General features: G+C 37.6%; 1 protein-coding gene across 1 annotated transcript; it reads left to right on the forward strand.

Annotated features, from left to right (window-relative positions):
* Positions 1–3,715: 3,715 nt before the first annotated feature.
* On the forward strand, positions 3,716–17,328 carry LOC145158407 (uncharacterized). Its single transcript, XM_079077313.1, has 5 exons — positions 3,716–3,868; positions 16,050–16,101; positions 16,442–16,961; positions 17,006–17,180; positions 17,311–17,328. Exons 1-5 carry the CDS (start codon positions 3,716–3,718, stop codon positions 17,326–17,328), a joined length of 918 nt encoding a protein of 305 aa, XP_078933439.1.
* The last annotated feature ends 505 nt before the right edge of the window (positions 17,329–17,833 follow it).

Here is a 17,833-nt window from a genome sequence, read left to right on the forward strand (position 1 = left end):
TAAATGCCAAGAGGGCATGTTTATATAAGTTATTATATGCATATACTTTAAAATCCATGTGGAAATAAACCTTGAAAAGTCAACAAATCAATAAAGAGTCAAACAAGTCAAACAAAAATCAAATAGTTTAACATAAAAGCATATACATGTGTCATGCCTTGAGTTTTCGGCCTAGGACCCACAATTCTTGTGATTTCGGTTACATAGGACCAAAATCACCCCCTATTGAAGCACCAAATCGAAAACACCCCAAGAACCAAGCCACTAAGACCGAAAACACCTTATTTAAGGCCCATTAAGGCCGAAATCCCTTCCTTAGTTCATGCTTGGACTAAAAACTACTTTGTGTGTGGGGTACTTGATCATTTTGGTCATGATAGGACCGAAATCACCCTCTTAAGGGCCGAAATCACCCTCTTAAGGGCCGAAATCTCCTTTAATATTTAGATAAGGTGCCACTTGATGATAAGTACACATACTAATGTAAACATCAACTCACTGTCACTTCATTTCCTTTTATTTCCTATATAATACCCGAATTAGAACCATTCACAGTTAAAACATATTCACACTTCACAATACTCTCAAGAGCAAACCCTTTCATTTCTCTCAATTCTTCAAATCTTCCAAGTTCTTCATCAATATTTCCCAGGAAGCTTTTTGATCAACATTGTTCCTTAGTATTATTATAAGTATTTCATATATAATCTAGCGTTTATGCAAACATTTTCATGTTAAGTTCATCTGATTCACACATTATTATGTGTTTGAAACTATTACGATACGACTAGCTTCCCGTATTATAACTCGGAGATCATCATTTTCACCTCGTTATCTAGACGCAAACACACATAAGGTGAGTTCATACCCCTACATTTTCAAGACTTGTTCTATGTTTTGGGGGGGGGGGGGGGTACAAGTAACACACAAGAAAATTTACGTTAAAACGCAAACATTTAAATACGTTATTTTACCCTTTTTACGAAAAGTGTTAAATACGCGAAACAGCTTTACTATCAACCGCATATATTTTTACGTACACCATTTTGATAAAAACGTAAAGATGTGAAAAATGGTTACAAAATACACTACATTATTCTTATGAATATATATATATATATATATATATATATATATATATATATATATATATATATATATATATATTTTAAGTACGAAACGTTCATTTCATTAAAACTATATATTTTAAGTACGAAACGTTCATTTCATTAAAGTGCATATATAATTGTTTTACGTCATTTCTTAATTATCCTGGAAAAAGGGGATAATTATATATACAAACGTTTTCATTACAAAAACACGTACTCTCGTTGAATAAATTTGTGAGACGTTGTCTTCAACGTACCTAACTGACGTATACACGAAAGTCCTGTTTCATTACCAGAACCTCCAGTAAGAGAGTGTGATACTTGTGTATAGATCTATACGGGGCTGATGATCTCACACCCTGACTATTAGCTACAATCAGACTGGCAGGTAATGGGTGGCAAATGTCATCACTTCGACGCCTGAAGAACGTCGCGGTAGGCAATTCATTTTTAGCACGGTTATGAAAACTCACACGGGGAAACAACTATATGTATATTTTACACGAAAACACATTTCTTCAAACGGTTTTACCCATGAATAAAACTACATATTATTACTACTTAAGTATGGAAAACATTGATACATTTCGGTCCTTGAACATTTAAGACTATAACTCATTTCTACGGAAAATATTGGATTTTCTGGAATAAACACCATTATTTTACCAGTGAACGACTTACACCTCATTTATTAGAAAATATCAGATTTTCTGGAAATAACACGATATCTTTTCACTTAAAGGCTTACTATTTTTCATACAAACTCTTATGAACTCACCAACTTAAATGTTGACACTTTTTCAAACAACTTGTATTCTCAGGGAATCAGTAAAACAGGTAACCACCAGCTTTTGAGGATGAGACGATAAGGCGTCAAACAAATCTTTTGTCATCATATTTTAATTGACTTTTGAAACGTGTAACACTTACAATGATGTAACTTTTTCAATTATATATATGATGGTTGTCTTTGTTTTCTTTACTACTAAATAATTGTTATGATACAATACATGAAAGTCATCCACCCCCAGACGTTTCCGCCATCCTGGTTTGGGGGTGTGACAGATTGGAATCAGAGCATTGTTTATAGTGAACTAAGTATATCAAACCACATAAGATATACAAACTATAAATACAATGGGACTAAAACTCTCTGACGTAACATTTTCGTACAAGTATACTTTAAAATATTAGGATTATTTTTATAAAGGTATAAGTACATTCATACATACTAGTTCAGTGTCATAGCAGTAACAAAACAAAAAGTATTAAGATAAGTTGAACACTACGAGTAGGCCTCGGGGTATGTAATCAAATCAGGGATGAATATAGCCTGATCAACTATATTCATCCGGGATGTGACTAACGTATGCCGAGGAATGGTTGTGGTGAATAACGTGTCTAAAACTTACCAACAAACCATTTTGAGAACCTTTAAACATACAAATTTAAAATTCTATAGGAGTATTTTATGATACTATAAAACCACACACTTAGATTCTTTATGTACCTCTTACCCCTATTCTCGAATAGACTCTATGGCAGGATTCCACCTACCTGGAGATCCCTATTTCCCTAATCAGGGAAACAACGGCTGGATAGTGAAGGATACAGATGAGGATCCTGAAGAGATCTCAGAAGAAGAAGAAGTCGAAGAAGACACCGATTCAAAACCCAAAGTTTACAACCCACCACAAGTCATCCAAAACCCCAGACGGAACTTCTAGGGCCCGACGCCCCGTCGGGCAGTAGACTTGAAGAGATGGAGCGAAGAGCAGGGACAACGCCCACGCTATGGTATGGAACGAGGTTTTTACAACCTTGATAAAGGGGGTTCAGCAGACCGGGCTCTTCCTGTCATGTTCCGTCGCATCGCCTGCCATGATGAACAAGCAAGGGCATCCGCCAACCAGATCATGGAGGTTGGTGCTATTACCGAAGTTACTACAGTTCGTCTTCATCGTCTGGACGAAGATCAAGATCGAACACGAGATCATACCGAGGCCCTTTAGAGGGAAGTTACCGCGACTCGAGCTGAGATGAGAGAATATCAGGAACGTCAACCCATAATAGAGAGGCGTGTTATTGAGGCTGAGCACCGAGTGAAAGAGATGCAGACCTTCATGACTTCATTCCAGGGCTCACAGGATACCATGCACTACGAGTAGTTCCTATATTACTCATGTTTTGTTATAGATTAGGTGTTTTTGAGTAAGTGTCAGTGCTACTCTTTTCTGTATGTAGGATCGACCCTACGAATAAGTGATTACACTATTCAAGGGAATCAATATGCTATCAAAATTTTCCCTTACATTGATGTATTGTAGGCCTGCTTAAAAGGCCAAATTTTCCCAGTATTATGTACTAAAATATATCAATGACATTAACATGCATTTTATTCCATTGGAAAGTCTCTAGTAAATTCATAAATTGGTTGTAATCATTTAATTAACTATGGTAGATTTCCATCATGAAGCACTTACAAAATACACAAAAATCGTAACGCAAAACACATGGAACTAAAATAATCTTGTCCGTTAGCACCCGACTTGTAACCATTATTGAAAACTCATCATCGTTTCATCTTTAAACGTTATAGCAGAAAAATGCCTCCGCGTAAATCTAACAGGCGTTACAACAACACAACAACAACACCACCACCGCCACCACCGCCGATGGATACTGATGTCTTTCAAGCTGCTGTGACAGCCGCTGTAACCGCTGTCATAGCACAGATTACCTCCAACGGTGCCACTAAGGTTGGAATTGGTACTAATAGTTATAACCAAGGCGACAGCCATGGTCGACCAAGAGGATGCTCCTATTAGGACTTCTCAAATTGCAAACCCAAAGAATTCTATGGCGACAGAGGTGTCATCGCCCTGACAAGGTGGCTCAAGAAGACTGAGTCAGTGTTTGAAATATGTGCCTGTACGGAAGAGAGTAAGGCCGAATTTGCGGTCTGCACATTCACCGACGGGGCCCATTCCTGGTGGAATGGTCAGGTCAAATCATTAACACTCCCCGTGGCCAACGCTTTGAACTGGGAGGACCTGAAAATCATGATGCTAGGAGAATATTGCCCAAGGGGCGAAGTACAAAAATTGGAGCAAGAACTTTGGAACCTCACAATGGTGGGTTCCGATATAATAGCATACACCACCAGGTTCAGTGACTTGGCAGTGCTTTGTCCCCGGATGGTCACCCCGGAAAGCAAAAAGGTGGAACGTTACCTCTGGGGACTATCCCCCCAGATCCAATGAAATGTGATATCTTCAAACCCATCCACTTTTGATAGTGCCAAACGCTTGGCACGAACGCTTGTGGATCATGGATTCCACTAGGGCTTTATAACGGCCATTCCCGAACAAGCAAAAGGGAGTGACAAAAAAAGAAGACCCTGGAACAAGATAAAGAGCAAATCAACGCAAGAGCCTGCCAAGAAACAACAAATAGTGGCAGCCCACACTATCACGGTCCCGGCCGCCCCAACACCAACAAAACAATATGCTGGAACACTACCCAAATGTAACAAGTGCAACTTACACCATGTTGGAGCTTGTCGGGAAATGCATTGCACAAATTACAACAAGAAAGGACACACTGTCTGTTTCTGTAAAGAGCCAGCATAACAGGCCGTCCCAAACACAAATACCGGAGTAAGCTGAACATGTTACAGGTGCGGGGAAACGGGACACTTCAGGAAGGAATGCCCAAAAGCCAATAACAGGGATGATGGGGGTACAGGAAGGCATCTGACATTAGGGCACGAGGAAGCCCTGAAGGACCCCCACAGTGGTTACCGGTACGTTCCTTCTCAATAACTCATATGTATGCATACTCTTCAATAGTGGTGCGGAGAGGAGTTTCATGAGCCACAAATTTAAACACATACTCAACCAAAAACCACAACCACTCAACGAAATATTCACAGTAGAAATGGCAAATGGTAAAACTGAAAGAACTAAAGACGTGTACATAGGGTGCACTCTAACTCTAAACAATCATTCCTTTCAAATCGATTTAATGTCGGTCACAATAAGAAGTATCGACGTCATCATTCTCATGGATTGGTTAAGTCCTCACCACGTCGATATCTTATGTTACGAAAAAGCCGTCCGACTCAACTTACCAAATAACGAGACGCTCGTCATCTACGGTGACAAACCTAGCACAAGTCTCAAAATCATCTCGTGCATCAAGGATCAGACCTATCTGCGCAAGAAGTACCATGCATTCCTAGCACACGTCGTTGACAAGAAGAAGTAGGTAAAGGATATCAAGGATATTCCAGAAGTCTGTAACTTTCCTGATGTATTCCCAGAAGACCTTCCGGGAATACCTCATGTGTGACAAGTCGAGTTCAAAATCGACTTAATTCCTGGAGCCACCCCTATAGCCAAATCCCCATACCGATTGGCTACGGCTGAAATACAGGAATTATCTAGTCAACTAAACGAACTGTTGAACAAAGGATTTATCCGACCAAGCTTCTTACCTTGGGGAGCACCAGTTCTATTCGTTAAGAATAAAGACGGATCTTTTCGCATGTGCATTGATTATCGTGAGTTGAACAAACTCACTATCAAAAACCGATATCCCCTACCCCGAATCGACGACCTATTCGACCAAATTCAGGGAGCATGCTACTTCTCAAAAATCGATCTGAGGTTGGGTTACCACCAACTGCGGGTCCAGGAGGAAGATGTTTCTAAAACGGCGTTTCGGACTCGCTACGGTTACTACGAGTTCAAAGTGATGCTCTTCGGATTGACGAATGCACCAGCTGTGTTCATGGACCTGATGAATCGAGTATGCCGACCTTACTTAGATAAATTCATGATAGTGTTCATCAATGACATATTGATCTATTCACGAAGTAAGGAAGAGCACAGTCAACATCTACGACAAGTCCTGGAGACATTGAGGATGGAAAATCTATATGCCAAGTTTTCCAAATGTGAATTTTGGATCCGAGAGGTGGAATTCTTGGGTCACGTGGTCAGCAAAGAGGGAACACATGTGGACCCCTCCAAAATCAAGGCAATTGAGAACTATAAAGCACCAAGAACATCGACGGAGATCTACCAGTTCTTAGGCCTTGCTGGCTACTACAAGAGATTCATACAAAAGTTCTCTAAGATCGCTAATCCACTCACCACCTTGACCCAGAAGGGTGTAACCTTCAACTAGGAGGAGAAACAAGAAGCTGCTTTCCAGACACTAAAGCAAGCTCTATGAAGCGCCCCAATCTTGTCTCTTCCAGAAGGAACCGATGACTTTGTGGTCTACTGTGACGCATCCAAGCAAGGTTTGGGATGCGTGCTCATGCAACGAGGAAAGATCATTGCCTATGCCTCGAGACAACTTAAGACTCACGAAGTTAACTACACCACGCATGACCTCAAATTAGGAGTTGTGGTGTTTGCTATGAAAATCTGGAGACACTATCTTTATGGCACGAAGTGCACAATCTTCACGGACCATAAAAGTCTCCAGCACATCTTTGATCAAAAGGAACTCACCATGAGGCAACGACAATGGGTGGAGCTACTAAACGATTACGAATGTGAAATTCGTTATCATCCAGGCAAGGCCAACATAATAGCAGATGCCCTCAGCCCAAAAGAATACTCAGGCCGTCGAGTAAAGTCGTTGACCCTAACTATCCATTCACACCTATCCATACAGATCAAAGAGGCCCAGCTGGAAGCCTTGAAACGTGAAAATGTATCAGAAGAATCCTTGAGAGTAATGGATAAAAATATGGAGGTCAAGGGTGATGAAGCTCATTATCTCATGGATACCGAAGTTCGGTGGATTCAGAGATGTTGTCATGAATGAGGCTCACAAGACTCGATACTCTATTCATCCCGGTTCAGACAAGATGTACCTAGACCTCAAGAAACTTTATTGGTGGTCGAACATGAAAGCCGAAATCGCTACCTATGTGGGCAAGTGCCTGACTTGCGCCAAGGTCAAGGTAGAATACCAAAAGCCCTCAGGTTTACTACAACAACCAAAAATACCCGAGTGGAAGTGGGAGCGGATAACCATGGACTTCATCACCAAATTACCCAAGACGACAGGTGGACTCGACACCATCTGGGTGATTGTTGACAGGTTAACCAAATCCGCACACTTCCTACCAATAAAAGAAACTGACAATATTGAGAAACTAACCAGAACCTACATTAAATAGATCGTACGATTACATGGCGTGCCAATATCCATCATCTCTGACAAAGACAGTAGATTTACCTCACGGTTCTGGCAGTCACTACAAAAATCCCTTGGACCTAAACTCGACATGAGTACGACATACTGTTGTGGTGTTGTTTATGATGGCATGTGCGGAATTAGAAAGATCTAGTGAATCATCATGTAAAATCAAGAACACAAGGAGTAAATAAATCTTTGTAAGCTCATATTAGATCTAGAAAAAATATACAAATGGGTTTGTACACAATTTCTCTCTCTAGTCTAACACTCCAAATGGTTCCCTTCATAATGGGATTCACTCACTTCCTATTTATAGGAAAGACTCAACCCATTTACACATACAAGAGGGTAAGCCTAAAACACTACATCCAAGAGTGACTTTGCACCCTAACATTCTCCCCCTTAAAGTTAGGATTGGATGTCCAGGCTTCAGTCTCCAACGAGCTAGCGCGATCAAGACGAAACTCCCTCTCGAAGTAACACCGGTCTTCAAATCCGCAAATGAATATTCGACAAACCCGAGAAGCTTCGAATACCCATCATTCTCCCCCTTTTTATAATAAAAAAATGATTATAAAACCCACTAAGGGTAAGAAGCGCCCGAGGAATAGTCTTCACGATACTCCCTCTTGATGTGTACGATAAATGAATCACCAAAAATCTTGCACCGAAAAACAATCACGAAAAAGCCACAAAAAATTTCCAATTTATGAAAATTTTTGACTTTTTGGGTGAAAGTTGCAAGATTTTTCAAAAACCAGGTAAAAATCGTCACTTTCTGAATTCTGCAGGGACCCGTTGCGCCCAAAACAGCCAAATATGCAAAACTCTCCCCCTTTTCCAAAGTTGGGTAGAAAGCGTCAATTTGCACAAACTGCAGGGGCCTGAAATGTATTTTCTTCAAATTTCAGCAAAAACAGTCCTTTTCGAATTTGGGTATGAACTGTCAAACATTCGAAGCCTCAGGGACTATTTTCGAAAATTCTGCCATTTGTGCTCCAAACATACGAAAATTATCCCAAACATACGAAACTTCAGCCAATTTTCGAAGTTGGGTGAAAAGTGTCAAAAATTCGAAACTTCAGTTAATTGTTGAGGTTGCCAAATATTCGAAAGTTTAGGGGTGATTTTCGAAAATTTTCCATTTTTCCTTCAAAACATACGAAAGTTTTATCAATCATACGAAATTTTCTCGGTTGAAAAGTGACAAACATATGAAGTGTCAAGGGCCATATACGAAACCTGATGTTTCTTCTTCCTCAATTCATACGAAATCAGGCAAACTAAATGTACGAAACTTTTTCTTTCTCTCTCCCCTTCGTACGAATTCATCTGCACCATATGAACGAAATTTTAAACTTTCTTAAACATCATTGCTTCCCCAAAATTGAGCATGTTCGTTCCCAAACCAAAATTCTTTCGTTAGTCATTAAACCCAAATTTTCGTTCTTACAGTTCTTCCAAAATCAACCATTTACTTTTAATTTCAATTTCGTGCCATTAACATCGTCGATTCCTTGGCCCATCAACTCTTCAAAGTCGACATAACCAAACGAATTCATTGCTTTCGTTCAACATACAAAATCATCTTCCCAAAATCATCGATCAGTCGCTTTTAAAATCCATCGACACCAAAGGACAATATTCGCACATCGACCCATCGTTCAATAATCGAATACTTAATCAACAAGTAAATTCAGACTCCAATACACCAACAAAACTTCGTTATCAGATTCTCGACTCTGACTTTCGTTCTGTGAATCCAAAACACAAATCATCTATCCAATATCGATTTTCAGATTTGTCAAACATTCGACTATTACTCCTTTGAAATCGATTCCAAAATTCCACAGTGAAGGCTGTTTGACCTCCAAACCGTCGACAGTCAATCCATCTATTCTTCCCTAGTCGATTCGTTATTAACCCAATAGTCCAACGAATTCAAACTCAATCAAGTTTTCAGAATCAATTTCGACCTTACCAAGCAACACCAACCATCGAATCCATCAGAATTTCGAATCATCAGTCACTGAAACGAAAGCTAAATAACCAATTTTGACTTTCCAGGTTGACTTGTATTTCATCAGTCGACAATCTCCAAATCAAATGCAGGAATGGACTCCAACCAAAATCGAAATCAACAAGTAACTCCAAATTGAGTTCGACCATTAGACAATAACAACATTTGTCTCAAAATCAATTATAATAAACTCGATTGTGTGATTCGAACTCAAACGCTAAACATCGATACCAGGATGAGAACGAACACAATCAAACACGTTCTATCCTTTTTGAAATACCAGATTAGCAGCACACAAACTACTAATTCCTGATTTCGACTTCCGATATCAGGTCAGTCAGATACAATCGATGATCAAGATATTTGACTGATACAAGAATACGATGATATTGTTTTCGATTATTGATAAAGGTTAAATTGAAAAGTAATATTGAAAGATATTTGGGCTGAAATCGATAAGATGAACAGTATCATAAATCATTTGGTCTTAAAATGAATCATACGTGAATAGTACCACGAATCGATTTTGATTGGGCTTTGAACTCAAATACCGATGAACAGTGACAAAAAAATGGAATTAGATTTTAATTTTGATTTGATGAATCAGTAAAAGAAATCTGAGAATTTGATTTTGATTTTTGGAATTTTGATCTAAACAAAAATAATTGGATCAACAATGGGGTTGAAATGGATTAGATCCAATGAGACAAATCGATCAAAAATGAAAAACGCTCAATACAAATAGAAATCATGGACGTTTTGGAATCCATTTGAGAATTTGTGATACCTTTTTGACGAATCGAGTTCCATTTTCAACGAACGAATCAAATTTAGAAGATCTTGGTTCTTTTGTTGGAATGAGAAAATCTCCAATTTGAACATTGTACCACCCACTATGCGAGATGTACAACTCGTTCTTCGTGTTCTTCAATGATCCAAGAACATCTTCAAAAGAACCACCAACACTTTGGGTTTTGACTTCAAATTCAATGCAACACTTGGAGATTGTTGCTTTGGAACCCAAATTTGCTTCACGGATTTCGGCTTCACAATATTTGACAATTTTTGTGAGTAAACCCGCTTGTTTTTCCGATTAATCTTCTTCTTCTTTTTCTTTCTCATCTTTTTGCATCTTGAATACTTGATTTCATGAACAAACCCACTTTCCACAACTTCAACTTTATGTTGAATCAAATCTTTTGGAGTTTGATACTTGTGAATTTCTTGGATCACCGGCTTCCGATAAGGAATCATTCCTTCAAACGAATCACAAGAACACAAAATATCATCGGTTTGATCTCCAATCGAGCAAAAAAACTTTTTCATCTTGAGAATCAACTTGAATCTTCTTATCATGAACTTCAAGAACATCAAGAACATCACATTGAACTCCATTGTTAACAACTTCAACAACCTTAAGAGCACGAAGATCATTTGGGTCTTCAATAAGAGAAACATATTTCTTTTTGAACAAATATTTTTCTTCTCCAATCTTATCACTACTACGTGATGATATGGACCATGTAATATCAGCCAACCATTTGATCTCACAAAGTGGTTGAAATATCAAGCTTCCATGATCATCCTTCAATCCTCCATAAGAAACCATAGTTTCCCAAAAAATCAAACTGCTTAACACTAACCCATAATATTGATCTTTATTGACTTTGTATTTGATACCTTCAACGATCACAATCCAAGAATTGTATGGCAAATTCACCATGATCACAAAAACTTGAAGATTTCTAGAGAGAGAAAGTGATTTTAAATGGGTTTTCTAGAGAGAGAAAGCAAAAATCACTTGAATTCTAGTGAAGAAAATCGAATTATGAATAGAATCAAAGATGAATTCGATTTCTAGAATCCAAAAACTCTCTAAAACATGAAGATCAAAGATCAAAAAATGAATCACCAAATCAAGATTGCCACCATGGATCAATTCTTGATGAAATCAAGAACACCTGCTCTGATACCAATTGTTGTGGTGTTGTTTATGATGGCATGTGCGGAATTAGAAAGATCTAGTGAATCATCATGTAAAATCAAGAACACAAGGAGTAAATAAATCTTTGTAAGCTCATATTAGATCTAGAAAGAATATACAAATGGGTTTGTACACAATTTCTCTCTCTAGTCTAACACTCCAAATGGTTCCCTTCATAATGGGAGTCACTCACTTCCTATTTATAGGAAAGACTCAACCCATTTACATATACAAGAGGGTAAGCCTAAAACACTACATCCAAGAGTGACTTTGCACCCTAACACATACCACCCACAGACCGACGGGCAGAGCGAAAGAACTATCCAAACATTAGAGGATATGTTGAGAGCTTGCGTGATATACTTTAGTAAAGCTTGGGATACCCATTTACCACTCGTCGAGTTCTCATACAACAATATATATCACACTAGCATCGGAGTTGCTCCATTCGAAGCCCTCTATGGCCGCAAGTGCATATAACCTTTGTGCTGGGCTGAAGTGGGTGACACACAACTAGCAAAGGGGCAAGTTCCTGACAGCACTCTCATCGGACCCGAGATCATAAGGGAGACAATAGAGAATATCGTTCAAATCTGTGAACGGCTGAAAGCATCTAGGGACCGGCAAAAGAGCTATGCAGATAAGAGACGCAAACTCTTGGAATTCCAGGTGGGTGACCGCGTTCTGTTAAAGGTCTCACCCTGGAAGGGAATGATACGCTTTGGAAAGCGTAGAAAACTAAATCCAAGGTACATTGGGCCTTTTGAAATCGTTGCTAGAATCGGCCCGATAGCTTACAAACTCCAACTACCACAAGAACTTAGTAACGTACACCCCACCTTCCACGTGTCACGTCTAAAGAAATGTTTGTCCGACAAAACACTTGTAATCCCACTCGATGAAATCGAGGTAACTGAGAGTCTCAACTTCGTCGAAGAGCCAGTGGAAATCATGGATGGTGAAATCAAGAGAACAAAGTAAAGTCGTATACCAATAGTAAAAGTCCGCTGGAACTCCAACCGAGGACCTAAATTCACATGGGAACGAGAAGACCAAATGAAACAAATGTACCCACATCTCTTCCCTAACTCATGAGTAACCACTCTATAACTAATTTCGGGACGAAATTCCCTCTAACGGGGGGATGATGTGACAACTGGAAAATTCCTAGAGCAAACGAGGTCTAAACTCTAACCATGTACAAGTGAATTCACATCGTATCATTAATGCAATAGAACTTTGAATGCCAAGAGGGCATGTTTATATAATTTATTATATGCATATACTTTAAAATCCATGTGGAAATAAACCTTGAAAAGTCAACAAATCAATAAAGAGTCAAACAAGTCAAACAAAAATCAAATAGTTTAACATAAAAGCATATACATGTGTCATGCCTTGAGTTTTCGGCCTACGACCCACAATTCTTGTGATTTCGGTTACATAGGACCGAAATCACCCCTATGTGAAGCACCAAACCGAAAACACCCCAAGAACCAAGCCACTAAGACCGAAAACACCTTATTTAAGGCCCATTAAGGCCGAAATCCCTTCCTTACTTCATGCTTGGACCGAAAACTACTTTGTGTGTGGGGGACCGAAATCACCCTATTTAGGGTTGAAATATCCTTTAATATTTAGATAAGGTGCCACTTGATGATAAGTACACATACCAATGTAAACATTAACTCACTGTCACTTCATTTCCTTTTATTTCCTATATAATACACGAATTAGAACCATTCATAGTTAAAACATATTCACACTTCACAATACTCTCAAGAGAAAACCCTTTCATTTCTCTTAATTCTTCAAATCTTCCAAGTTCTTCATCAATATTTCCCAGGAAGCCTTTTGATCAACATTGTTCCTTAGTATTATTGTAAGTATTTCATATATAATCTAGCGCTTATGCAAACATTTTCATGTTAAGTTCATCTTATTCACACATTATTATGTGTTTGAAACTATTAGGATACGACTAGCTTCCCGTATTATAACTCGGAGATCATCATTTTCACCTCGTTATCTAGCCGCAAACACAAATAAGATGAGTTCATACCCCTACATTTTCAAGACTTTTTCTATGTTTTAGGGGGGGGGGGGGGAATACAAGTAACACACAAGAAAATTTACGTTAAAACGCAAACATTTAAATACGTTATTTTACCAATTTTACGAAAAGTGTTAAATACGCGAAATGGCTTTACTATCAACCATGTATATTTTTACGTACAACATTTTGATAAAAACGTAAAGATATGAAAAATGGTTACAAAATACACTACATTATTCTTATGAATATATATAACTATATATATTTTAAGTACGAAACGTTCATTTCACTAAAACTATATAAATATAGCTTACGAAACATTACTACCTTTATAACCCGTAGAGCAAATGGTGTAATTATATAAAGTGCATGTATAATTGTTTTACGTCATTTCTTAATTATCCTGGAAAAGGGGGATAATTACATATTCAAACGTTTTCATTACAAAAACATGTACTCTCGTTGAATAAATTTATGAGACATTGTCTTCATCGTACCTAACTGAGGTATACATGAAAGTCCTATTTCATAACCAGAATCTCCCGTAAGAGAGTATGATACTTGTGTATAGATTTATATGGGACTGATGATCCCACACCCTGACTATTAGCTACAGTCATACCAGCAGGTTATGGGTGACAAATGTCATAAACACTTCTATGTCTGAAGAACGTCGCGGCAGGGAATTCATTTTTAGCACGGTTATGAAAACTCACATGGGGAAACGACTATACGTATATTTTACACGAAAACACATTTATTCAAACGGTTTTATACATGAATAAAACTACATATTACTACTTAAGTATGGAAAACACTGATATATTTCGGTCTTGGAACATTTAAGACTACAACTCATTTCTACGGAAAATATTGGATTTTCTGGAATAAACACCATCATTTTACAAGTGAACGGCTTACACCTCATTTATTAGAAAATATCGGATTTTCTTGAAACAACATGATATCTTTTCACGTAAAGGCTGACTATTTTTCATACAAACTCTTATTAACTCACCAACTTAAATGTTGACACTTTTTCAAACAACTTGTATTCTCAGGGAATCAGTAAAACAGCTAACCACCAGCTTTTGAGGATGGGACGCTAAGGCGTCAAACAAATCTTTTGTCATCATATTGTAATTGGCTTTTGAAACATGTAACACTTCCAATGATGTAACTTTTTCAATTATATATATGATGGTTGTGTTTGCTTTCTTTACTACTAAATAATTGTTATGATACAATACATGAAAGTCATCCACCCCAGGACATTTCCGCCATCCTGGTTTGGGGGTGTGACAGTCTCTCTCCAAAAAGCATTTCGGTTAATTACTAGGTTTGAGGGCAACCCAAAAGGACTTTACAAATAATTCTAGATTATACGAATTTAGTTATTGGCTTAGACAGCTAATAAAACACTTATGACTAATGACTAGTCTAAATTCCTCAGCAATTCCAATGACTATTGATCTATAGCTGATAAGGAGCAACCAAGTAAGATCATATCGGAGGTAGGGTCCGTTTGGTATATAGAGTATACTGTTTGGAAATCTCACATTAAACACCTCACTAAATCTAGCCTAGACATCACCCCATAAGTAGATCAATCAGTATTATGACTTGGAATTACTGATAAATCTTATTTACAAATTCATAACAACGACTATGAATATAAATATAAGTTACATTAGAAATAAAATAAGTGTAGCTTAACTCACAGAGGTTTTTGACAAAAATCTGGATAGTTCGCAGGCAGAACTTTGACCCGAACACTTCTACTCTTCGATTACTCTGAGCTTCACTAAAAACTTCTAAAAAGTAGGAAAAAATCGAGCTAAAATCTCAGAGAATCATAGAGAGAAATTGGAAAGGTGCAAGGAATGGAATGGGGCTGTAGCTGTTATTTATAGCTGGATTTTGACCATGCGTGGAGTGCCTTTCAAGGTGTGGGCCACGAGTTTAAGGCGACATCTACCTAGCCGTTTTGTTCCATGTGTCAGCTTCCAGGTCGCGTTGCCACCTTCTTGAAGATTGCACCGCGCAAAAACGCAAATTTTGTAAATTCTTTAACTTCTTCATACGAGCTCCGTTTTCGACGTTTTTTATATCCACGCGTAGCTACCGACGAGATCTAAAACTTTAATTTGGACTTAGTTGGCTAATTCTCACTTTATTTTTAAAGTTATATTTTCATAGGCTTAGACTGTTAAAGTCCGTATAAAAATCATAACTCTTCCGTTCGACATCCGTTCTCGACTGTCTTTAAATCGACGAAATTGTATTTACGAAATCTTCAACCCTCATTTTGATTGTTTCGGATAACAATCAACCCATTTCTATTTTGGTTTCTTTGTCGTGCACTACTAAGTTGAAACATCAAAAAATCATAACTTCCTCATATGAAGTCATATTTGAACGGTCTCTATATGCACTCCCTCGGTTTAACGACTACTATGACTTTGTTTACATTATTTTCCCTCAATAATCATCTGTTGAAAACATCTATTTACCACTGTGACAAACTATTATCCTATTATTCTTTAATCATCTAGCCCTATTTTGCGGGCGTTACACATAAAATATTTATTTCTTTAATACGATATTAATATTATTTTTATGTCTTATATATTTTTATTAACTTTTTGAAATATATAGGTGATGGGGCAAGGTTATGACGGAGCAAGTTATGTGAGTGATGCATTCAACGGTTTGAAATCTTTGATATTTTAAGAAAATAGTTCCGCACATTATATTCATTGTTTTGCACACCAACTTCATCTAGTTGTTGTGGTGGTAGCAAAGAAACATGATGATGTTGAAGAATTCTTTAAACAGATAGCTTTGGTGGTTACTGTCGTTTGTGGGTCATGTGAGAGAAAAGATATGATACGAGAGATGCAAAAATAAAGAGTTGAAGCCGAAATTGGTATTGGTGAAACTAAAACAGGAAGAGGGTTGAATCAAGAGATGTCTCTTGTTCGAGCTGGAGATACTTGATGGGGTTCACATTATAGAACAATTGTAAGTTTGTTGAATTTGTTTTGCAGGAGTTGTTTTGCTCCTTAAATATGTCAAAGATGAGGGGTCTATTTTATCTAATTGTAATCAAACAAAGGGTATATTTTCATATTTCAAGACACTTGATTTCGTGTTTCTGTTACACCTGATTTTGGAAATTCTAGGCCCCACGGATACCTTGTCAAAGCATCTTCAAAAAAAAGATCAAGATATTTTGGAAGCGACTTCGTTAGTTAAAGGGACAAAGAAAGCATTGCTAGTTTTTAGAAAAGATGAGTTTCTACAAATTTGGAAGAATGTATGTGCTTTTTGTGAAAATCATAGTATTGGAAATGGAATTGTGAATATGTCAGAAAATTACGTTATCCCACGAAAGCGTAGGACCAATATGACTAATCAATATCATTTTGAAGTTGTGATTTTTAACACGGTTTTGGATATGCAAATTCAAGAATTTAGGGATCGATTTAGTGAAGTTGGCACGACATTGATGGAGAACATGGCAGCTTTGCATCCTTGTGACTCAATTTCTAGTTTTGAAAAAGCAAAGTTGTTGAAGCTCATAAGCACCTCTCTTTTCCTTTGGTTTATAGATTATTAAAACTAACATTGGTTTTGCACGTCGCAACCGCTGCCGTTGAACGATGTTTTTCTGCAATGGAGTTATTAAAGACTGATTTGCGTAATACAATAGGTGACGATTTTATGAATGATGTTTTGATTTGTAGTGTAGAAGAAGAAGCACTTGAGAATGTTAAGACTGAAAATGTAAATACTTGCTTTCGTAAAATGAAAGAGCGAAGTTGTGAACTTTAAAACGTAACTTTGTTATGGAAGTTGAACTTTATGTCTAATGAAATTGCGGTTTTTTTATTGTATATTATACGATTTTTTTTAGAATACCCATTTACTTTGACCATGTGTGACACCCAAATTTTTGCAAAAATTTTAAACTTTTAAACACGCATCTTAAATTAAATTAAAACAACTGAAATAGTCATAACATAATCCATCAACTTAATAATCATATAAAATAAGTGCGGAAGTAATAATAATAATAATAAGGTCCCAACAAAAATAACTAGTAGCGATGTCCCGGTGCTCCATGTCAAGCCTTAGCCTCTTTAATCTTAACACATGTAAAGTTATAAGGGAAAACGTAAGCACAAAGCTTAGTGAATTCAAACACAGACATTGTACTAACATTCATATTTACTAACCCTAATCCATTTTCCATTTATAATTATATGATAAGGGCAAAGAACGAATCAATGCCTATAATACAAGAAGGACTTGTAGGTTTGAACCGCACCGGGAAGATCCCGTATCATTTGGCCCTAATCACCGCACCTCATGATGAGTATTACGTTGGTGATATTACCTACCCACCACACCGGTAAATCCGTATCCTTTGGTGGTGT

The sequence above is a fragment of the Lactuca virosa genome, chromosome 2, assembly GCF_052849685.1.
Source record: "Lactuca virosa cultivar CGN04683 chromosome 2, Lactuca_virosa_CGN04683_v6, whole genome shotgun sequence".
In the NCBI taxonomy this organism is placed as follows: domain Eukaryota; kingdom Viridiplantae; phylum Streptophyta; class Magnoliopsida; order Asterales; family Asteraceae; genus Lactuca; species Lactuca virosa.